The 18,214-nt window shown below is 52.0% G+C and overlaps 1 protein-coding gene across 1 annotated transcript in view; it reads right to left on the bottom strand.

Moving 5' to 3' along the window:
• FBN3 (fibrillin 3) overlaps positions 1–18,214 on the bottom strand; it is an 83,389-nt gene that overhangs the window by 46,552 nt on the left and 18,623 nt on the right. Inside the window, 22 exon segments of the mRNA XM_053583428.1 lie at positions 68–193; positions 1,148–1,216; positions 2,075–2,236; positions 2,480–2,602; positions 3,585–3,707; positions 3,799–3,924; positions 4,331–4,453; positions 4,595–4,714; positions 6,612–6,737; positions 8,325–8,450; positions 8,697–8,819; positions 8,946–9,071; positions 9,767–9,892; positions 11,147–11,275; positions 11,715–11,840; positions 12,007–12,231; positions 14,536–14,661; positions 14,948–14,998; positions 15,123–15,260; positions 15,369–15,488; positions 17,833–17,958; positions 18,040–18,165. Coding sequence (XP_053439403.1) covers positions 68–193; positions 1,148–1,216; positions 2,075–2,236; positions 2,480–2,602; positions 3,585–3,707; positions 3,799–3,924; positions 4,331–4,453; positions 4,595–4,714; positions 6,612–6,737; positions 8,325–8,450; positions 8,697–8,819; positions 8,946–9,071; positions 9,767–9,892; positions 11,147–11,275; positions 11,715–11,840; positions 12,007–12,231; positions 14,536–14,661; positions 14,948–14,998; positions 15,123–15,260; positions 15,369–15,488; positions 17,833–17,958; positions 18,040–18,165 — 2,766 coding nt within the window.

Genomic DNA, 18,214 nt, shown 5'->3' with positions numbered 1-18,214 from the left:
AACTGGGTGGAGGGCAGAGGGCAGAGGTTAGACAAGGGGGAGGAGGAGGAAGAGAGTCCATGCTCACCCTCACAGATGCGGGTGTCCTCACTGAGGTAATAGCCAAGTGGGAACTGGCACTGGAAGCTGCCAAAAGTGTTGATGCAGTCACCCCCCTGACATAGCCCTGGCAGTTCCTGGCACTCATCAATGTCTGTCAAGAAGTAAGGAAGCCATGCTTGGAAGCTAAATCCATGAGGGAACTTAGGGGACATCTATGTCCTGCCCTGGGCTCTCCAGGGTTCCCTCAAGGATTCCCAAGAGCTATCCCATGGCTGTTGGACATTTGGAGGGGCTGAACCAAGACTCTCTTGAGTTCATGTCACCCCAAGTTCAACTCCTTTCCCTTCATCTGTTAGTTCACCCTTCCATCCACCATACAGTTTCTTCTGGATGGAATGTCTTCTCCAACCTCTATCACTCTCTGTGGATACAATGGATGGGAGGATAGATGGGTGGGTAGATGAGTGAATGGATGGGTAGATGGGCATATGGGTGGATGGATGGATGGGTAGATGGGCGTATGGGTGGGTGGATGGATGGATGGGAGGATAGATGGGCGGGTAGATGAGTGGATGGATGGGTAGATGGGTGTATGGGTGGATGGATGGATGGATGGGCAGTGGATATGAAAAGTAGTGGATGGATGAATAAGAAAGTGCATTAGTGAATGAGAAGGTGAATTAGTGGATAGGTAGGTGGGTAGATGGATAGGTGAATAGATGGATGAATGGGTACATGCGTGAATGAATTGATGGGTGGGGCATAGATGGATAAATGAATAGAGAGGGAGGAATGGAGAGATGGAAGATGATTGGATGGATGGGTGGATAGACAGGTGCATGGGTGAATGGAGGAGGGATGGATGGATGAGTGGATGGAAGGATGAATCAATAAACCAACAAGTGGAAGAAATAGCTGAAAGAACAGATAAAAAGTTCATCATAAACCAAAAGCACAGTTTGGTCCAGCTGTGCAGTCTCCAGGTGGGAGGATGTGCTCCCCTCCCCACCAAAAGCTGCTCAATTCTGCACTTTGGTAAGGCAAGAGTGAGAGAAAAGTCAGCCCCTACATGGATGGATGGATGGATGGTCCACCAGAAACTCACCTTCCAGAATGACAGTCATGGGGTTGGGCTGGAAGCCCTCACCACCAGGACACAGGGTTCTGTACTCAGCTGCAAGAAGAAACAGATTTCTGTGAGGGGCTATAGTACAGGCTATTCCGGCAAAGCTTAGAGGAAGTAGGCGGGACGGTCCCCTAAAAAGGACTCAAGAGTGGGCCCCATCCCTGTATTGTACCAACTGCAGGCCCCTTAACTCTTTGGCCAGTCCTATGGTTGTCTGGGATGCAGTGTGTGTGTGTGTGTGTGTGCGCGCGCGCGCGCATGCCTGTATGCCTGTGTGCAAACATGAGTTCACATTCAATATGTGAGCAGAGGGATCATGTCTGCAGATGAGAAGATGATTCCTTCTGACAAAAACCAGACCTCAGTGGGACTGCGAGTTTCCCCCTTGGAAGAAAGACCCTGGACATTCACAAATGCACACACCTAAGTGGACAGGTACCTCCCTGTTTCACACGTGTGGACTTTGCACATAGAGTTCCCACTGCATTGCACGTTCTTTCCCCTATTCTGCTGGGAAAACTCCTACTCATCCTCCAAAACCTCACTCAAACCTTCCTCTTCCCCAGGAAGCCTTCCCTTACCCACTTCTCCACTGTTTTCTCCTGAGCCATGGCTATGCCTGAAATAAACCCTTAGGATAGATCTACTCTCACAGTCCTTAAACTATTGGTTTAAGGGTGAGGCACAGAGTACAGAGTTCATCCTCTTAATCACCAGCCCCTAGTACACTGCACAGTACACTCTCTGTCTTTTTTGCCTTCACAGAAAGCAACCCTGAAGAACTGCCGAGAGCATGCTGTATGAGCCAGGACAAGCCTTTCTCCCTCTTTAGTGCTCAGTTTCCCTGTCACCTAAGGTCCTCCTAAGGCTCAGGTCACCATGCCTGTCTGCCTCACAGGGACTCACTGGTGTTGGCCATTGGGCACAGCTCACAGGGGTTGCCCTAGGCCCGGCCCAAGGAGCAACAGCAGGAGGCTCGGGTGACACCAACTCCAATCTCGGCACTGCAGAAAACACCACCATACCCTCGGTTGTGCGTGTCCAGGAAACAGTTCCCAGCTCGAGTGTCTAAACAAGCAGAAAGGGAAGGCTGGCAAGTGGGGGAGGAAAATCTTTGCATGTGCATGCATAAGCACGTATGAGGCTGTATCCCGACAGGCGACAGGGCAACCACTCTGGCCCAGGACCAGCCCATGGGTTGTTTGTCAGGAGTCGGTAGATTTGAACAGGCTGACATATGCAATGACCCAGACCACGCCCTGCCCATCTCCACTGACTCCAAATCCCCAGACAGAGTCAACTATGGCTCACCCACGCAGCCCACCCCGCTGGGGTTCAGCTCAAAATCCAGGGGACAGTTGCAGAAGTAGCTGCCTGGGATGTTGACACACAGACCATTGATACAGTTCACTGGGTCTGCGCACTCGTTGACATCTGTTGGGAAGGACATACTGTCTCTAGCAAAGAGCCCTCTCTCAGCCCCCTCCTAGGCCCCCTCCTGGAAAGCCACAGACCTCACCCTGGGGCCACTCTTAGGCATCAGATTGTGGGATGATGAACCTGTCCTTCCCTGGGGAGAAACCCCAAGGGGAGAGGAGCCTTCAGTTCTTCAGTTTGCCCTGTCCTATTGAACCCCCTCCCCAGCTCCATCCTACTTGGCCCCTATAATTAAAACTCTAACTGCTCTGGGTTCTCATATGTATGTATGTATGAGATGGGGTCTTGCTCTGTCAACCAGGCTGGCATGCACTGGCACAATCATAGTTCACTGCAGCCTTAAACTGCTGGGCTCAAGTGGTCTTCCCAATACTCTCAGCTAATTTTTAATTATTATTATTGTTTTTAGGTACAGATGAGATCTTGCTATGTTGTCCAGGTTGATTTTGAACTCCTGGGCTCAAGTGATCTTCTATCCTTGGCTTCCCAAAGTGCTGGGATTACAGTATGAGTCTGGTCGCTTAACCTACATTTAGAAAACACTTTCAAACCAGGGGTTGGCAAAATCCAACCTGTGAGCCAAATCCGGCCCATTGCTCTTTGTTAGTAATAAAGTTTTATTAGCACACAAAACTATGCTCACTCATTTCCATTTTGTCTGTGGCTGCTTTTAAGATACAGTGGCAGAGTATCTCATTGTGACAGAGACCTGTGGCCTGTACCTATGTGCCCACTTAAAGCATGCACACACACATACACAGGTGGGAGAGGCCTTCTGCTACTGGGGTGCAGGGGGCACTTCATTCACTCGCTGAATTTATTCAGCAGGGGAACAGGTGCAGGAGGTTAGAGGGGCTGTTTTATATGGGAGTTCAGGCAAGGCCCCTCCACAGGAGGACATCTGAGGAGAAATTTGAGGATAGGGAGGGAGTGAGCTGTGTCCCCTATGCTCAACTTCTGATTCCAGCTGACCCCACGCCTGTGCAGTTGCCACCTACACGATCCAGCTCGTAGCCACCCTCACAGATGCAGCGGAACATTCCATGCTGGTTCTTACAGTTCCCGAATGCACAGATGTTTCTCAGAGCACACTCGTCCACATCTGTGGGGACTGCAGGTCAGCCTGTCCCACCTGGCAGTCTGCCACAGAGACCCACCACTCTGTCCTCTGCCCTGCCAAGCCCAAGCCTCACCCTGGCATGCCCGGTGATCCTCAGTGGGGTGGAAGCCCATCTCGCATTCGCAGTGGTACCCACCGGGCACGTTCAGGCACTGCCCATGGTTGCAGAGCTCCATATTCTCAGCACATTTGTCCCTGTCTGAGGGGCCCTCCGGTCACGCAAACCCTTCACTACCACCCAAAGTCCTGAGCAGGTAGCACTCAGACCTTTGACCTGGGAGTGGGAAGCAGATGAACAAGCTAGGGCCAGGGAGAGAAGAGAGGTGGTTCTGGACACTTGGACTCTGGCCAGGATGGGCAGAGATGGGAAACACTTGTGCAGGGTGAGGGGCAGCCAGGAAGCAAGTGAGCGTCCCATGCACTTCACAGTTCAGGGGACTCTAAGTCTCAGCCCCCTGGACTGAGGATACAGCATCCCCAGCACCCATGGCACAGTGGTTAGGGCAGAGTGAGTCTGGAGGCCAAATGACCATCATGGACACCATGAATCTGGCACCCATTCCTTCCCCTCGTGGGCCCTGCCCTTCCACACCCCCTGATCTCACCTTCCCAGGAGAACCCATCCCCAGAGAAGCCCTGGTGGCAGGTGCAGCAGTAGGAGCCAGGGGCATTGATGCAGTCAGCTCTTGGGCTGCACCAGTGCTCCCGGGTGGTGCATTCATCCAGGTCTGCAGGCAACAGAGCCCAGAACCCCCAGGTGTGCACATTAGAAGACTGCAAGGGGGCAGACCCTCCAACCCCAGTACTGAATGGCCCCCATAGACACCACTGGGCCCCACTGTCCTGACCCCCTGTTTCTAGGTACTCACCGTGACATTTGAAGCCATCCCCTACCCAGCCTGGTTGGCACCTGCAGCTGAAACTTCCAGGAATGTTGAGGCAGAAGGCATGGGTGTCACAGCGTCCACCGAGCTCGCGTTCTTCCACATCTGAGGGGAAAGGGAGCACCGCCATGGCATCCAGTAACAGAAGAGGAAACTCAGCACAAAGGTGGGTGAGAGGGCAAGAACTTTCCCTCCCTAGGGGAAGGGCTGTCCCAGAAAGCCCCTTCACACCCACCCAGGGAGCTTCTATCCTCATCCAGAGCCCAAGAGGAAAACCCCTAAACTAGACACGGCTTATAACAGCCCTCCAGAAATAGTCTGAAATGGCAGCATGGGAGACTTCGGGTAGACACTGAGAGCAACCATCCTAACAAACATGCCCCATCTCCAAACCAGCACTTTCAGTCTTTATATGCATCACCCTTACAATCTCTGTGAGGTTCATACCTGAGTAGCCACTATGCACTACACGTTTCTTCATCAGTAATGTGAATGTGTTTTAAATGAAAAATTTATATCAGCATCAATGACCTCTAAGAAGTCATGGGTTTGATGCTCTATTATGCAACTTTTGTTTCTAGCACACATTAAAATAACTACATAACTGGAGCAGGGAGAATTGTGTCCCCTCACAAGGTGCATTTGAGCCCTAATCCCTGACCCCTGTGAATGGGACTGTGTTTGGAAACAGGGTCTTTGTTGATGTGACCAAAACGAGGTCATCATGGTCTAGAGTGGGCTCCAGTCTAGTGACTGGTGTCCTTACAAGAGGCCGTGTGAAGACACACAGAGAAGATGACCACACAAACACAGAGGCAGAGACTGGAGTCCTCTACAACCCAAGGAACTCCCAGCAGGCACTGGACAGATTCTTTCCCTTGGGAAGGAGCCAACCCTGCCAGCATCTTGATCCCAGGTTTCTGACCTCCAGAACTACTGTTCTGGAAAGAGAATAAACTTCTAAGTCACAACGTGTGTGAAGACTTCTTATGCCAGCGATAGGCAGTTAATGCAATAACTATTTAAATGTTTGTTTTTTTTTAAAGAACTTTATTAGAGGCCAAGTGATATTTTATTTTGTTTTTGGTTTTGTTTTTGGCTGGGGCCGGTTTTGAACTCACCACCTCCAGTATATGGGGCCAGCACCTTACTCCTTGAGCCACAGGCACCACCCCAACAATAACTATTTAAATGTTTAATGTGTCTCTGTGTCACATAAAATTATCAGGCTTTTGTACTTGGGAAATACTGCTACAGTCCCTTGGGGTTTGCCCCGCTGAGCAGCGGAGCTTTATAAGGCATTGTTCGTTTTTTTTTTTTTTTTTTTTGAGACAGAGCCTCAAGCTGTCACCCTGGGTAGAGTGCCATGGCATCACAGCTCACAGCAACCTCCAATTCCTGGGCTCCGCCTCCCAAGTAGCTGAGACTACAGGTGTCCACCACAATGCCTGGCTATTATTTGGTTGCAGCCATCATTGTTGTTTGGCAGGCCAGGGCTGGATTTGAACCTGCCAGCTCAGGTGTATGTGCTAGCGCCTTAGCCGCTTCAGCTACAGGCACCAAGCCTAAGGCTCTGTTCTTGCCTTTTTATTTTTGTTCCTTGCTCTGTCACCCGGGCCAGAGCAGTGATGAGGTTGTAGCTCACTAGGACCTTGAATTCCTGGGCTCAAGTGATCATCCTGCCTCAGCCTCTCAAGTAGCTGGGACTAAAGGCGTGCATCACCAGCCCAGCTAATTTTCCTTCCATTTATTTTTTGTAGAGACAAGGTCTTGCTTGCTATATTGCCCAGGCTGGACTCAAACTCCTGGCCTCAAGTGATCCTAGCCTTGGCCTCCCAACGTGCTAGGATTATAGGTGTGAGCCATAGCACTTGGTCCTGCTCTTGCTTTAACACAAGACCTCATCAGTGGACATCTGTAAGGATAAATTCTGACCAGCTCTGTGACCCCCCTAGCTGGCCCTCTGGGGTCCCCCTGCCTGTACTTCTGACTGATGGCTCACCAGAGCAGCCCGTGGCTCCCTTCCTGATGATGTATCCCAGATGGCAGTGGCAAACAAAGGAGCCCTTTGTGTTCTCGCAGTTCCCATGCAGGCAGATGTGGGGGCTCAGGTCATACTCATTCACATCTGTAAGGGCAGAGGGCATGAGGCCTTAGGGCTGGGTAATGGAGTGACAAGAGAGGAAGTGGGTGGTGATTGGAGGGCATCCTGAGCATCTTGCCACGCAGAACCCCTCAGCTCATCTCCAGGAGTGGGAACTCCCTCGGGTTCCACCCTGGAAAGCCATGAGTGTCCTATGAACATTTCACAGCACATATTCCAAGGAACACAGCAGGCATGTATTTCCAAAAGGATTTTATGGGAATGCAGGCTTCAACAAACCCAACCAGGTTTTCCTCCTGCAGGACTTTTCAGAGCCTTTATGCCAATGTGCCCAGTGGATCTGCAATATGTGTATGGAGCAGACAGAATTCCCTAAATGTCTGTCTTTCTTTCTTTCTTTCTTTGAGACAGGGTCTCACTCTGTCACACTTGGTAGAGTTCTGTGGCATCATAGCTCATAGCAACCTCAACCTCTTAGGCTCAAGTGATCCTCTTGCCTCAGCCACCTGAATAGCTGGGACTACAGGTGCCTGCCACAGCACCTAGCTATTTTTAGAGATAGGGTCTCGCTCTTGCTCAGGCAGGTCTCAAACTTCTGAGCTCAACCAATCCACCCACCTCAGCCTCCCAGAGTGCTAGGATTACAGGCATGAGCCACAGCGTCTAGCCCTTAAATGCATTTCTTTTCTGAAGCTCCCTGAGATTCCTGTGACCTGGAGCACATAAGCTCCCCTGCCCTGGACCAGACTTCTGGTCAGGAGTGGCACTGTTACTTCCTATAAATTCCCCACTCTGTCTTCAGCTTTGCCCTGAAAGGGCACTCAGCCTAATTCTTTCCAGCTGCAGGATGACATGTAGCTGGTGAGGACAATGACCACCACCCAAACATCCCAGGAATGCTTAAGGAAGACTTGGAGAACACAGTTCTGAATCTCTTTCCCACTTGTTCACCTTCCTCTGCAAAAGCCCCTTTGTCTTTGGTGATCTTTTTTTTGAGACAGAGTCTCACTCTGTCACCCTGGGTAGAGTGCTGTGGCGTCACAGCTCACAGCAACCTCAGACTTCTGGGCTCAAGCCATCCTCTTGCCTCAGCCTCCCAAGCAGGTGGGACTACAGGTGACCACCATAATGCCTGGCTAATTTTTCTATTTTTAGTTGAGACGGGGTCTCACTCTTGCTCAGGCTAGTCTCGAACTCCTGAGTTCAAGGGACCCACCTGGCTCAGCCTCCCAGAGTGGTGGGGCTATAGGCGTGAGCCACCATACCTGGCCTTGTCTTTGGTGATCTTAAAGAGCAGCCTATCCTGCAGGTGGAGCAGGACATGACCCACCAACAGGTATTGGGCACATGGCGAGTATTCAACAAACAGAGTCAAAAAGAACAAGATTCGGGGTTCTCTGCTTCTATAAATGAGAACTTGTGGGCTTTGGAGAGTGGACTCAGGGCACTGGAGACCCCTGAGCGGAACATCAAGTGCTGTTGCAAAGCCTCATCTTCTCTTTCTCTTGTTATGGCAGGCACAGGACCTGGGGTTTGTCCAAGTCCTTATGGAAGACATGGTATGTGGATTCTGATGCTGCCTCCTCCACCCCCACAGTCCCTGCTTCTCACCAGCACACGCCCTCATGTCTGGTGTGGCCATGAAGCCTTCATAGCAGAGGCAGCGGTGACCTCCTGGAATGTTGGTGCACTGGCCCCAGTTACAGATGTCGGGGTTCTCTTCACACTCATCCACGTCTGGGGGAGCGGAAAGGGGAACTGGGCTACAGGCAGGCAGGGATGAAGTGAGAGCCCCAAGGTCTCTCCTGCAAGGTCAGCAGCCTTCCTGGAGCCAGGCCCTTATGCCAGGCAGCAGGTGCCCTGAGTCTGGCTGGCTGTGCCAGGATCCTGGGCTGTGGTGGGCTCCTGGCCAGGTTGGGCCCAACTAACACACTCTCTTCCTTACCCACTTCCCAGGCAGCAGGAAAGGTCGTGTCCATCCACCTGCACACGCCCTGCCATTGGGCATGAGCAAGTAGCCCTTTCCACAGATGCACTGGTAGCTGCCCTTGGTGTTAATGCAGTGGGCATCACACCTGCCATTCCAGACATGGCATTCATTGATGTCTGCAGGGAGACGGGTGGGCAGGGAGCACTGGGGCAGGCCTGGGGCAGGCCTAGGGCAGAGCAGGCAGGAAGAACCGTCTTTATAACTGGGACTAGAGTGGGGCCAGCAGACAGGCACAGTCTTACCCATGCAGCCCTGGCAGTGAGGTGTGGCCTGGAAGCCAGTGTTGCAGGAACACTGGAAGGCACCGATGATGTTGACACACTGGCCCTGGGGACAGAGGCCATCACTCAGGGAGCACTCATCAATGTCTGTGGAGGGAGCACACGGTTGGTGGGGCGGAGAGCCAGGGGAAGGACTGGCCTGTGCCCATCAACCATCTGTGAGACACACTCAGACACACATGCACGCCACCACATGGGGTCACACACATGCCCATACACATTCTTGAAAACACACCCTCACAGCCACTCACATGCAAAGACACTCACTCTATGTGAACACAAGACACCCAGGTACACGCTCACACTCAGGTACAAACAGACTCATTCAGAAACACATCCTTGTAGCCACTTGCATGCGAACATGCTACCCCGGTAGAAAAACATCTACCCCCAAATGCACACTCACACTCAGGTGCACACTCACAAGTGCACTTCATACCCACTCACACACAAACACACTTATCCTTGTGTAAATTCTCATCCATACCAGGGATGCACTCACCTACCTGCACATTCACACGGACTCACTCAGAAACACACCCTCACACCCACTCACACGCAAATGCTTGCCCTTTGCAGACAATTCACAGATACACACATCTGTATGCTCATTCAGACACACAAATACACACTCCTACCACCTTACCCAGGTAACCATTCACATACAGAGATGCACATTCACACACAGGTGTGGCCTCAGAGACAAATACGCATGCTCACCATCTCATTTATACAATTCCCATTTACCAGACAGACAGGCACTCACTCTGGCTCACACTCACCCTCACAGGCAGTGCCCTCAGCTGTCAACTCATGGCCCAGGGGACACTGGCACTTGTAGCTCCCATCTGTGTTGGTGCAGGTGCCTCCCTGGCAGAGTTGCGGGTCTCTGGCAAACTCATCTACATCTGAACATGTGTGTGGAAAGAGAGGGCAGCTGTGAAGATGCTGACAGTACACAGGTGTGATGTGACTTGTGGAAGCTTCTCCCTACCACCTCCTCAGGGTCCTAACCCCAGCCAAAGCCAGGATAGCCTTGACACTCTGGGCTTGGGTGACTGGGGTCTGAGCTGGGAGAAGCAGAGACCAGTCACACAAGGAGAGAGGCTGGGATTCTCAGGAGAATTTGGTGGCAAGGATGACACTCTTGGAGTCACTGAAGAAGATGCTGAGAAGTCTCCCACCCCACCCTGCAGAACATACCAGGCAGCCGAGACTTAGCCCCACCAGGCATGGAAGTCTCGCCACAGCCACTCGCCACCCCCCAGCCACACCCATCTCCTTCCCTCCCTCAGGCCCACCCCAGGGCCTTGGCACATGCTGTTCTTTCTCCACACTGCTCTTTCAGCTTCTCCTCACCTTGTCCACTCCTACTCTTCCCAGCCCCACCAAATGGGGCCACATTCCCATCAGACCACAAGGCCCTTTCAAGTGCTTCTGACAGTGGCAATTTTGCATTTACTTTGTATTATTTCTATTTTTTTGAGACAGTGTCTCACTCCATCATCCACCTAGAGTGTAACACAGTGGTGTCATCACAGCTCACTGCAGCCTCGAACTCGTGGGCTCAAGTGATCCTACTGCCTCAGCCTCCTGTATCACGGGCACTACAGGTACCCACCTGGCTAGTGTTAATATTTTTGTAGAAACAGGGTTTCACTTTTGTTTAGGCTGGTCTCGAACTCCTGGCTTCAAGTGATCCTCCCACTTTGACCTCCCAAAGTGCTGGGATTACAGGCCTGAGCCACCACACGCAGCTGCAATTACCTTTTCTCTGGGGATTTATCAAGTTCCATCTAGGCCATGAGCTCCAAGAAAATGGTGCCCTAGGCTCCAGTTCCCTGCAGTGCCCCTAGCTTAGAGGACACATTTGAAATGTTCATCAAATGAATAAGAACAATGGGGCAGGAGGCCTCTTAGCTGGCACCGCTCCCCAGGCTTCTCTGCAGGGTCCTGCCCTCTTTCCTCTTCCCACCTTGTCCACCCCCGGTGTGCTGCTCACTCCCAGACATCTGTGCCCAGACTCCCTCTCACTCACACGGTCTGCAGCTCCTCCTCATACCTGCCCCTCCACCCACGGCCAGGAGGTGACATCCCCACCCTCCTCCCTCCACATCACCCAGCCCAGTGCACCGTCAAGCCCTCAGCCTGAGTCCACCAACCCATGCAGCTCTTCATGAGCATGAAGCCACTCTCGAAGCCAGGGAAACACTCGCACTCAAAGCCACCCAGGGTGTTGACACAGGTGCCCTGGCTGCAGAGGTCAGGGGAGATCCGGCACTCATCAATGTCTGTGGAGAGAAGGTGCACAGGCTAGGGGCCCATGCGTGTGGCATGAGGGTGTACAGGCCAGGGGCTCCCTGTCTGTGGCATAAGGGGGGCACAGACCAAGGGACATGGGACGGGACAGGGTCTCCATGTCTGTAGACATGAAGGCCGCACAGAAGTTCCAAGATGCTAAGTGGAGCTGGGGAAATACAGGGACCTTAAATGAACACCAGACAAAGGCAGAGAATTTCCCCACGGCCTCAAAGCCCCTGGAGGTCACCTCTGCCAGCCCCTCCTTTTGCAGTTGGGATCCCTGCAGTGCAGAGAGCAATGACCTGCCCTAGGTCACACAACACACAAGCAGACACAAGAGGTGCTTAAAGAATGGGCCTTGTCTCTGTGTCTGATTCAAGACTTCCATCCCTGCAAGCCTCACCCCCTCTCCAAGAGGTAGAGACCCACCTGTGCAGTTCCTTTCTTGGGCATCCAGGGCAAAGCCCCCCGCACAGGAGCAGCGGAAGCTGCCCAGAGAGTTGTGGCAGGTGCCGTGTATGCAGAGGCCTGGAAACGCCCTACACTCGTTCACATCTAGAGCACAGGGTAAAAACCATCACCAAGACCTCCGATGCCCTGAGTTGTAAACCAAGTCCTCCTTGGGCTCTTAGTTCTGAAACATTCCTACATTCCCTGCATCCCAACATAAGTCCCACCTCCAAGCTTTTGCCTGTGCTGCGTCCCCTTACCCAAACCTCACCTTTATAGAACGGATGGCCAGATAAGAAGTCCTGGCTGGCAAAACCCAGTCCTCGTGGACACAGGCTGGCGAACTCTGGGGAGTTGGGCTCTGGGCAGGCCTCACACTCAGCTCCCCTTGCGGCCCCAATGGAGCAGCAGCAGACGTCCAGTCGGTACTTGCCAGGCAAAGGGGCCTCACAATCATCCTCGTCCCATTGCAGGAAACATGGCTCCAGCCTCATATCTGCACAGAGGAACAGTCACCAGGTTCAGTCCTTGCCATACTGTGACAATTATAACTTGAGCTGCCTGGGTGTAGACCATGTGCTGAGCACTGTTCTGAGCTCCTCAATCCATTTAATCCTCAAAAGAATGCCAAGAAAGCCTGTAGTCCCAGCTACTCGGGAGGCTGAGGCAAGAGAATCGCTTAAGCCCAGGAGTTGGAGGTTGCTGTGAGCTGTGTGAGGCCACGGCACTCTACCGAGGGCCATAAAGTGAGACTCTGTCTCTACCAAAAAAAAAAAAAGAATGCCAAGAAAAAAATACTATCGTATACCCATTTCACAGGCAAAGAAGCCTAAAAAGATTAGTTAATTTGCCCAAGGCCACACAGTTACTAAGAGATAGAATCAGAGTTTAAACCAGGCAAGCTGGCTCTAAATTGTGTGCTTAATCCATAAAACTCTCTCTGGACACTCTGACAGTAGCCGAATCCTCCTCAACTCCAGAGATGAAGGTCTAAGACAGGGTTTCAGCCACATATAGTTCCAGGGCCAACTGCCCATTTTTCCAAATAAAGTTTTATTGGCACACAGCCATACCCATTCACTTATATATAATGTGTGGCTGTTTTTGTACTGCAAGGCAATGTTGATTTGTAACAAAAATATATACTCTCTCTATTCCTTTACAGAAAAAGTTTGCCAACACCTGATCAAGAGCAATTTTGCTCTCTTTACAAAAGTAACATACATTTCAGTCTGGCATGGGGGCTCATGCCTATAATCCTAACACTCTGAGAGGCCAAGGTGGGTGGATTGCTTGAGTCCAGCAGTTTGAGACCAGCCTGAACAAGAGCAAGACCCTGTCTCTAAAAATAGCCAGGTGTTGTGGCAGGCGCCTGTAGTCCCAGATACTCAGGAGGCTGAGGCAAAAGGATCGATTAAACCAAGAGTGTGAGGTTGCTGTGAGCTATGAAATCATGGCATTCCACCTAGGGCAACAGAGTGAGACTCTGTCTCAAATAAATAAATAAATAACTTACATTTCAATGGGTTCATTTGAAGATGAATTTCTAGAATATAATACTTCTAGAAAGACAGTTTCTAGGCTGGGCACAGTGGCTCATGCCTGTTTTCTCAACTTTGGGAGGCAGGGGTGGGAGGATCACTTGAGGCCAGGAGTTCAAGACCAGCCTGGGAAATACACCAAGATCCTCATCTCTACAAAAAATTTAAAAAATTAGCTGGGCATGGTGGCATATGCTTACAGTCCCAGCTACTCAGGAGGCTGAGGCAGGAGGATTGCTTGAGCCCAGGAGTTCAAGGCTGCAGTGAGCTATAATCATGCTTACTGCACTCCAGCCTGTCTCAGAAAAAATAAATGAGAAGGGTTACCCAGGCCCATGAGCCTTCTGATTGACAGACACAAATGGGTTGATGGGACTATGGAAGAAAACAGAGAGAGAACATGGACCCCTATCTGCTGGATGACAGATGCTTTTGGCCAAGAAATGGCTGGAGAACCCGGTGAGCCTGTCTTAACAAGCACAGGGAAGATGAAGATAAAAGATCCCACCCAGAGAAGACAGAAAGGACAAACATCCAGAAGGAGGGGTCCCAACTGGAAGTGATTCCCCACAACAGGGGCCACTGAGAGCCATGACGGCCACACCTGGGAGGGGGGTGCAACTAGGAGTGATTCCCCCCAACAGGGGCCACTGAGAGCCATGAGGGCCACACCTGGGAGGGGGGTGCAACTAGGAGTGATTCCCCCCAACAGGGGCCACTGAGAGCCATGAGGGCCACACCTGGGAGGGGGTTGCAACTGGCACTGAGTGGGCAGAGGCCAGCAATGCTGCCAGTCACTCCATTGTGCACAAGACAGCCCTCCACAACACAGAATTCATGAGTCCAAGGTATTGATAGTACCAAAGTCAAGAAACCCTGCTCTGGGGAAAAAATATTCCAGAATCCTTGAACTTGAGGGTGAACCATTCCAGGAGGTTCCACAGGCAAGGCCAAAAGTCTTCCATGTGCATCTTAACACAGATACGAGAGGTGCTTGGTCCTCAAACCCAGAGCATAAGCAAACATTGTCAAAATTATTTCACAAGATTTTACTATTTGCAATGAGACTCCTGTAGTGGGTGCAGTTAAATTCTAGGGGACCAATGAAGAGAGGGGTTGCAAAACGTCTGCTGGTGGTGGAGGGTCCCAGAGGAGGACCCTCCAAATCCTTCCTTCTCCTATGAGGAGTCTCCCATTTGGGGAGTAGAGGGTCTGAAGGAAAGGCAGGTGGCTCTGTGTGTGGACCTCCCCGGACTCACCCACACACAGCTGACTAGTGGTGTCCAGCATCAGGCCCTCAGGACACTCGCAGCGGAAGGAGCCAGCAGTGTTGAGGCAGTGCTCACTGGGACAGACCCCAGGGAAGACCTCACACTCATTCACATCTGGGCAGTGGGAGTTAAGGAAGACAGGTGGAGGGTCCCAGAAACAGAAGGGTGTTGTCTGGCTGTCCCTGGGGTCTCGGGGAGCCCAAGCTGTCCTTGGGGATGTAGGCAGGGACCCTGGCAGTGGGGACTGGGGAGCCTCAGGAGGACCTGGGTACGGGGAGGGGGAACTTCCTTTTTTAATCTCAAAAGACTCCAGGGGCCCCTCCCTGGAATACCCATTATACACCCCTGCCTGCGTGTGGGCTCAGGAGGCAGGGCTGAGCCAGACAGGGCAGGGTGTTACCCTCACAAGTGAGATCCTTCAGGTGAGCAAAGCCACGGGCACAGGCGGGGTCTGCGATTGGGAAAATGGGCATGGAGAAAGAAGTCACTCTCTAGCTATTCCATTCACCCAGAGCTTCCCGTGGGCGGATGGGCAGGCACAGCGGCTATGCCTGGGCAGCCAAGGAGGGTGTTACCAGTCTCGCAGCGCTCGCAGGGGCTCCCCCAGGAAGCTCCAAGGGTGGAGCAGCACTCGGAGCGCAGGGTGGCTCCCTGAAGGTTCACCTCACAGCGGCTATCCTGGACCTTCAGCCAGCAGGTGCCTTTGGTGCTATCTGCAGGGACAGAGATGGGTCACCTGCTTCAGCCACTGTGCCCATCTCTGTGCCCAGACCTGGAGATGCCCAGCCTCTCGACTTCTGCAGGTCTCAGGGGCCACTCACCCAGGCACACGGTCCCAGAGGGCCCCAGCCGGCTGCCAGGGCTGCATTTGCAGGAGTAGGAGCCGGCCAGGTTCCAGCACACGCCGTTCACACAGGGGCTGCACAAACATTCGTCGACGTCTGCAGGGACAGCCCCCACCAAGCTGTGAGCTGCAGGAAGAAGTGCTTCACCTGGCCTGCACCCCTCCTCCCTAGCAGCTACTGAAGCCCATAGCGTGGGGTGCACCCAGGTACATGCATGTGTTGGCAGAAAGCACGGAAATCAATATGAGTATGGGTATTCTCAAAGAACCATATGTACGTACACTGCAAAACATAGGAAAACTGGTGAAGTGTGATGGCTCACCCATATAATCCTGACACTCTGAGATGCCAAGGCAGGAGGATCACTTGAGCTCAGAAGTTCAAGCCCAGCTTGAACAAGAGCGAGACTCTGTCTCTACTAAAAATAGAAAGATCAGCCAGGCATACTGGTGGGTGCCTGTAGTCCTAGCTACTCGGGAGGCTGAGGCAGGATGGTCACTTGAGTCCAGGAGTTCAAGGTTGCGGTGAGCTATGAACATACCACTGTACTCTACCCAGGGCAACAGAGTGAGACTGTCTCAAATAAAAGGGGGATGGGAGAGACAGGAAAACCAAACTGTTTTTCCTTCACCATAGCATAGAACCCTTCAGTGAACGGGTGTGTAAGGTTTGTCCCCATGCACCCTCTCACATCAGCTGATGACTATTTTTTAAAGGCACAAGGTCTTGCTCTGTCACCCAGGCTGGAGAGCAGTGGTGCAAACATAGCTTACTGCAGCTTCAAGTAATCATGCCACCCCAGCCTCTCAAGTAGTTGGGACTACTAGCACACACCACCATGCCTGGCTAATTTTCAAAACTTTTGTAGACACAGGGCCTTGCCTCAGGCTTGTCTCAAACTCTTGGCCTCAAGTGATCCTCCCACCTCAGCCTCCCAAAGTGCTGGGGTTACAGGCAGGAGCCACTATGCCCAGAATTATATGTATTATTTTTAATTGTTGGATTATTATTATTTGATTGCAGTTTTGGCAGGGGCCAGGTTTGAACCCACCACCTCTAGCATATAGGGCTGACGCCCTACTCCTTGAGCCACAGGCACTGCCCCAGGGAGTATTATTTTTTACTGATTTTTTCCTAAATATTTTTGATCTAAGGTTGGCTGACCCTGCAGGTACAGGGCCCGTGGATGGGGAGGTCTGCCTTCATATATTCCTTGTTATAAATCACAGTATCACAGCCTGCCCGTGTGAATGCTGAGGGCCAGGTCCTGTGAACATGCAACATGGGGAACCTTGACTTCTGAGAGGATTGTGACAGATGAGGAAAATCCAGATGTGGAGGCAGGGAGCAGGCAGCTGGAGCTGAGCAGCTGCAGAGAATGAACAGAATGCAGTGGTTCTCAACCTTCCTAATGCCGCGACCCTTTAATACAGTTCCTCATGTTGTGTTGACCCTCAACCATAAAATTATTTTCGTTGCTACTTCATGACTGCGATTTTACTACTGTTATGAATCGTAATGTAAATATCTGATATGCAGGATGGTCTTAGGCGACCCCTGTGAAAGGGTTGTTTGATCCCGAAAGGGGTTGTGACCCACAGGTTGAGAACTGCTGACATAATGGATCCAAGGAGGACATGTGGAGGGCACTGGTGACACAGGGACAGAGTCACACTGGGGCAGGGTGGGTGGGCAGGTACTCCAGAGGCTCATGTGTACACAGGTGTTGCTGAGTGTGCACCTGTGTGACTGAGTGTGACTGTCCAAATGTGTGTGCTTACATGCTGCCTTTGAGTGTGTGTGTCCTGAGTGTGTGGTGGTGGGGGAGTGGCTTGGAATGTGTGTGTCTTGAGTGAGCGCAAGAATGTGTAACTGAGTGTTAACAATGCACACAGGGTGTGGATGTGCATGTAAGTGTGTGTCTTTGAGTACACCTTGTGTGGCTGTGAGCATGAGTGTGGAGAGTGTGGGTGTGTGTGGATGGGAGTTTATGTGTGTCCTTGAGAGTGCATATGAACAGGAGTACACGTGTCTTTGAGCCTGTGTGTGTGCACATGCTGCACATGTGCCTGAGTGCATTATGTGTGCCTGTGCGTGTGTCTGGGTGCATGTCTGAGTGTGTGTGAATGCAGGTGTATATTGAAGTGTTTTTGAGCACGTGTCTGTGTGCACACACACAGTGTGCAGCTGAATTACATGCAGCCTGTGTGTGTACACACCACGTGCAACCTAAGAGTGTGGGCATGTGGATGCACAGCTGTGGATACACATCTCATGCAGCACATGTATTTGAGTGTGTAAATATGTGTGTGCAAATACAGTCTTTAATCGTAATTAAGGACCTCTGAGCACGTGTGTGCCTATGCATACACGCAGCATACGTGTGTGTGCACTGTTTGTGTGTGTGGGCATGTGCTCGCACAAACATGGAACTCTGTACCTTCACAGGTCTCTGTGTCCTGCTGGAAGCTGAAGCCCTGAGGGCAGGAGCAGCTATAGCTGCCAGGGCTGTTCCGGCACCACCCGTTGTCACACAGAAGGCTGCTGAGAGCACACTCATCCACATCTGTGGGGTGGAGGGAAGAGAGAGATGAGGGGTCTGCAGTGGGAGAGGCCACCTGCCCGTCCTGCCCACTGGCCTGCCTACCTCTGCAGTCTTGGCCCTCAGTGCCTGCCTCATAACCCACACTGCAGATGCACCGGTAGCTGCCCCAGAGGTTCTCACACATGCCGTTGGCACAGACTTCAGGGTCAAGTGCACACTCGTTGATGTCTATGGAAGGAGGATGATGTCACCAGAGATCTTAGACTCTCCAAGCCCA

The sequence above is a fragment of the Nycticebus coucang genome, chromosome 3 (assembly GCF_027406575.1).
Source record: "Nycticebus coucang isolate mNycCou1 chromosome 3, mNycCou1.pri, whole genome shotgun sequence".
NCBI lineage: Eukaryota > Metazoa > Chordata > Mammalia > Primates > Lorisidae > Nycticebus > Nycticebus coucang.
This window is presented reverse-complemented; position numbering and strand designations above follow the sequence as displayed.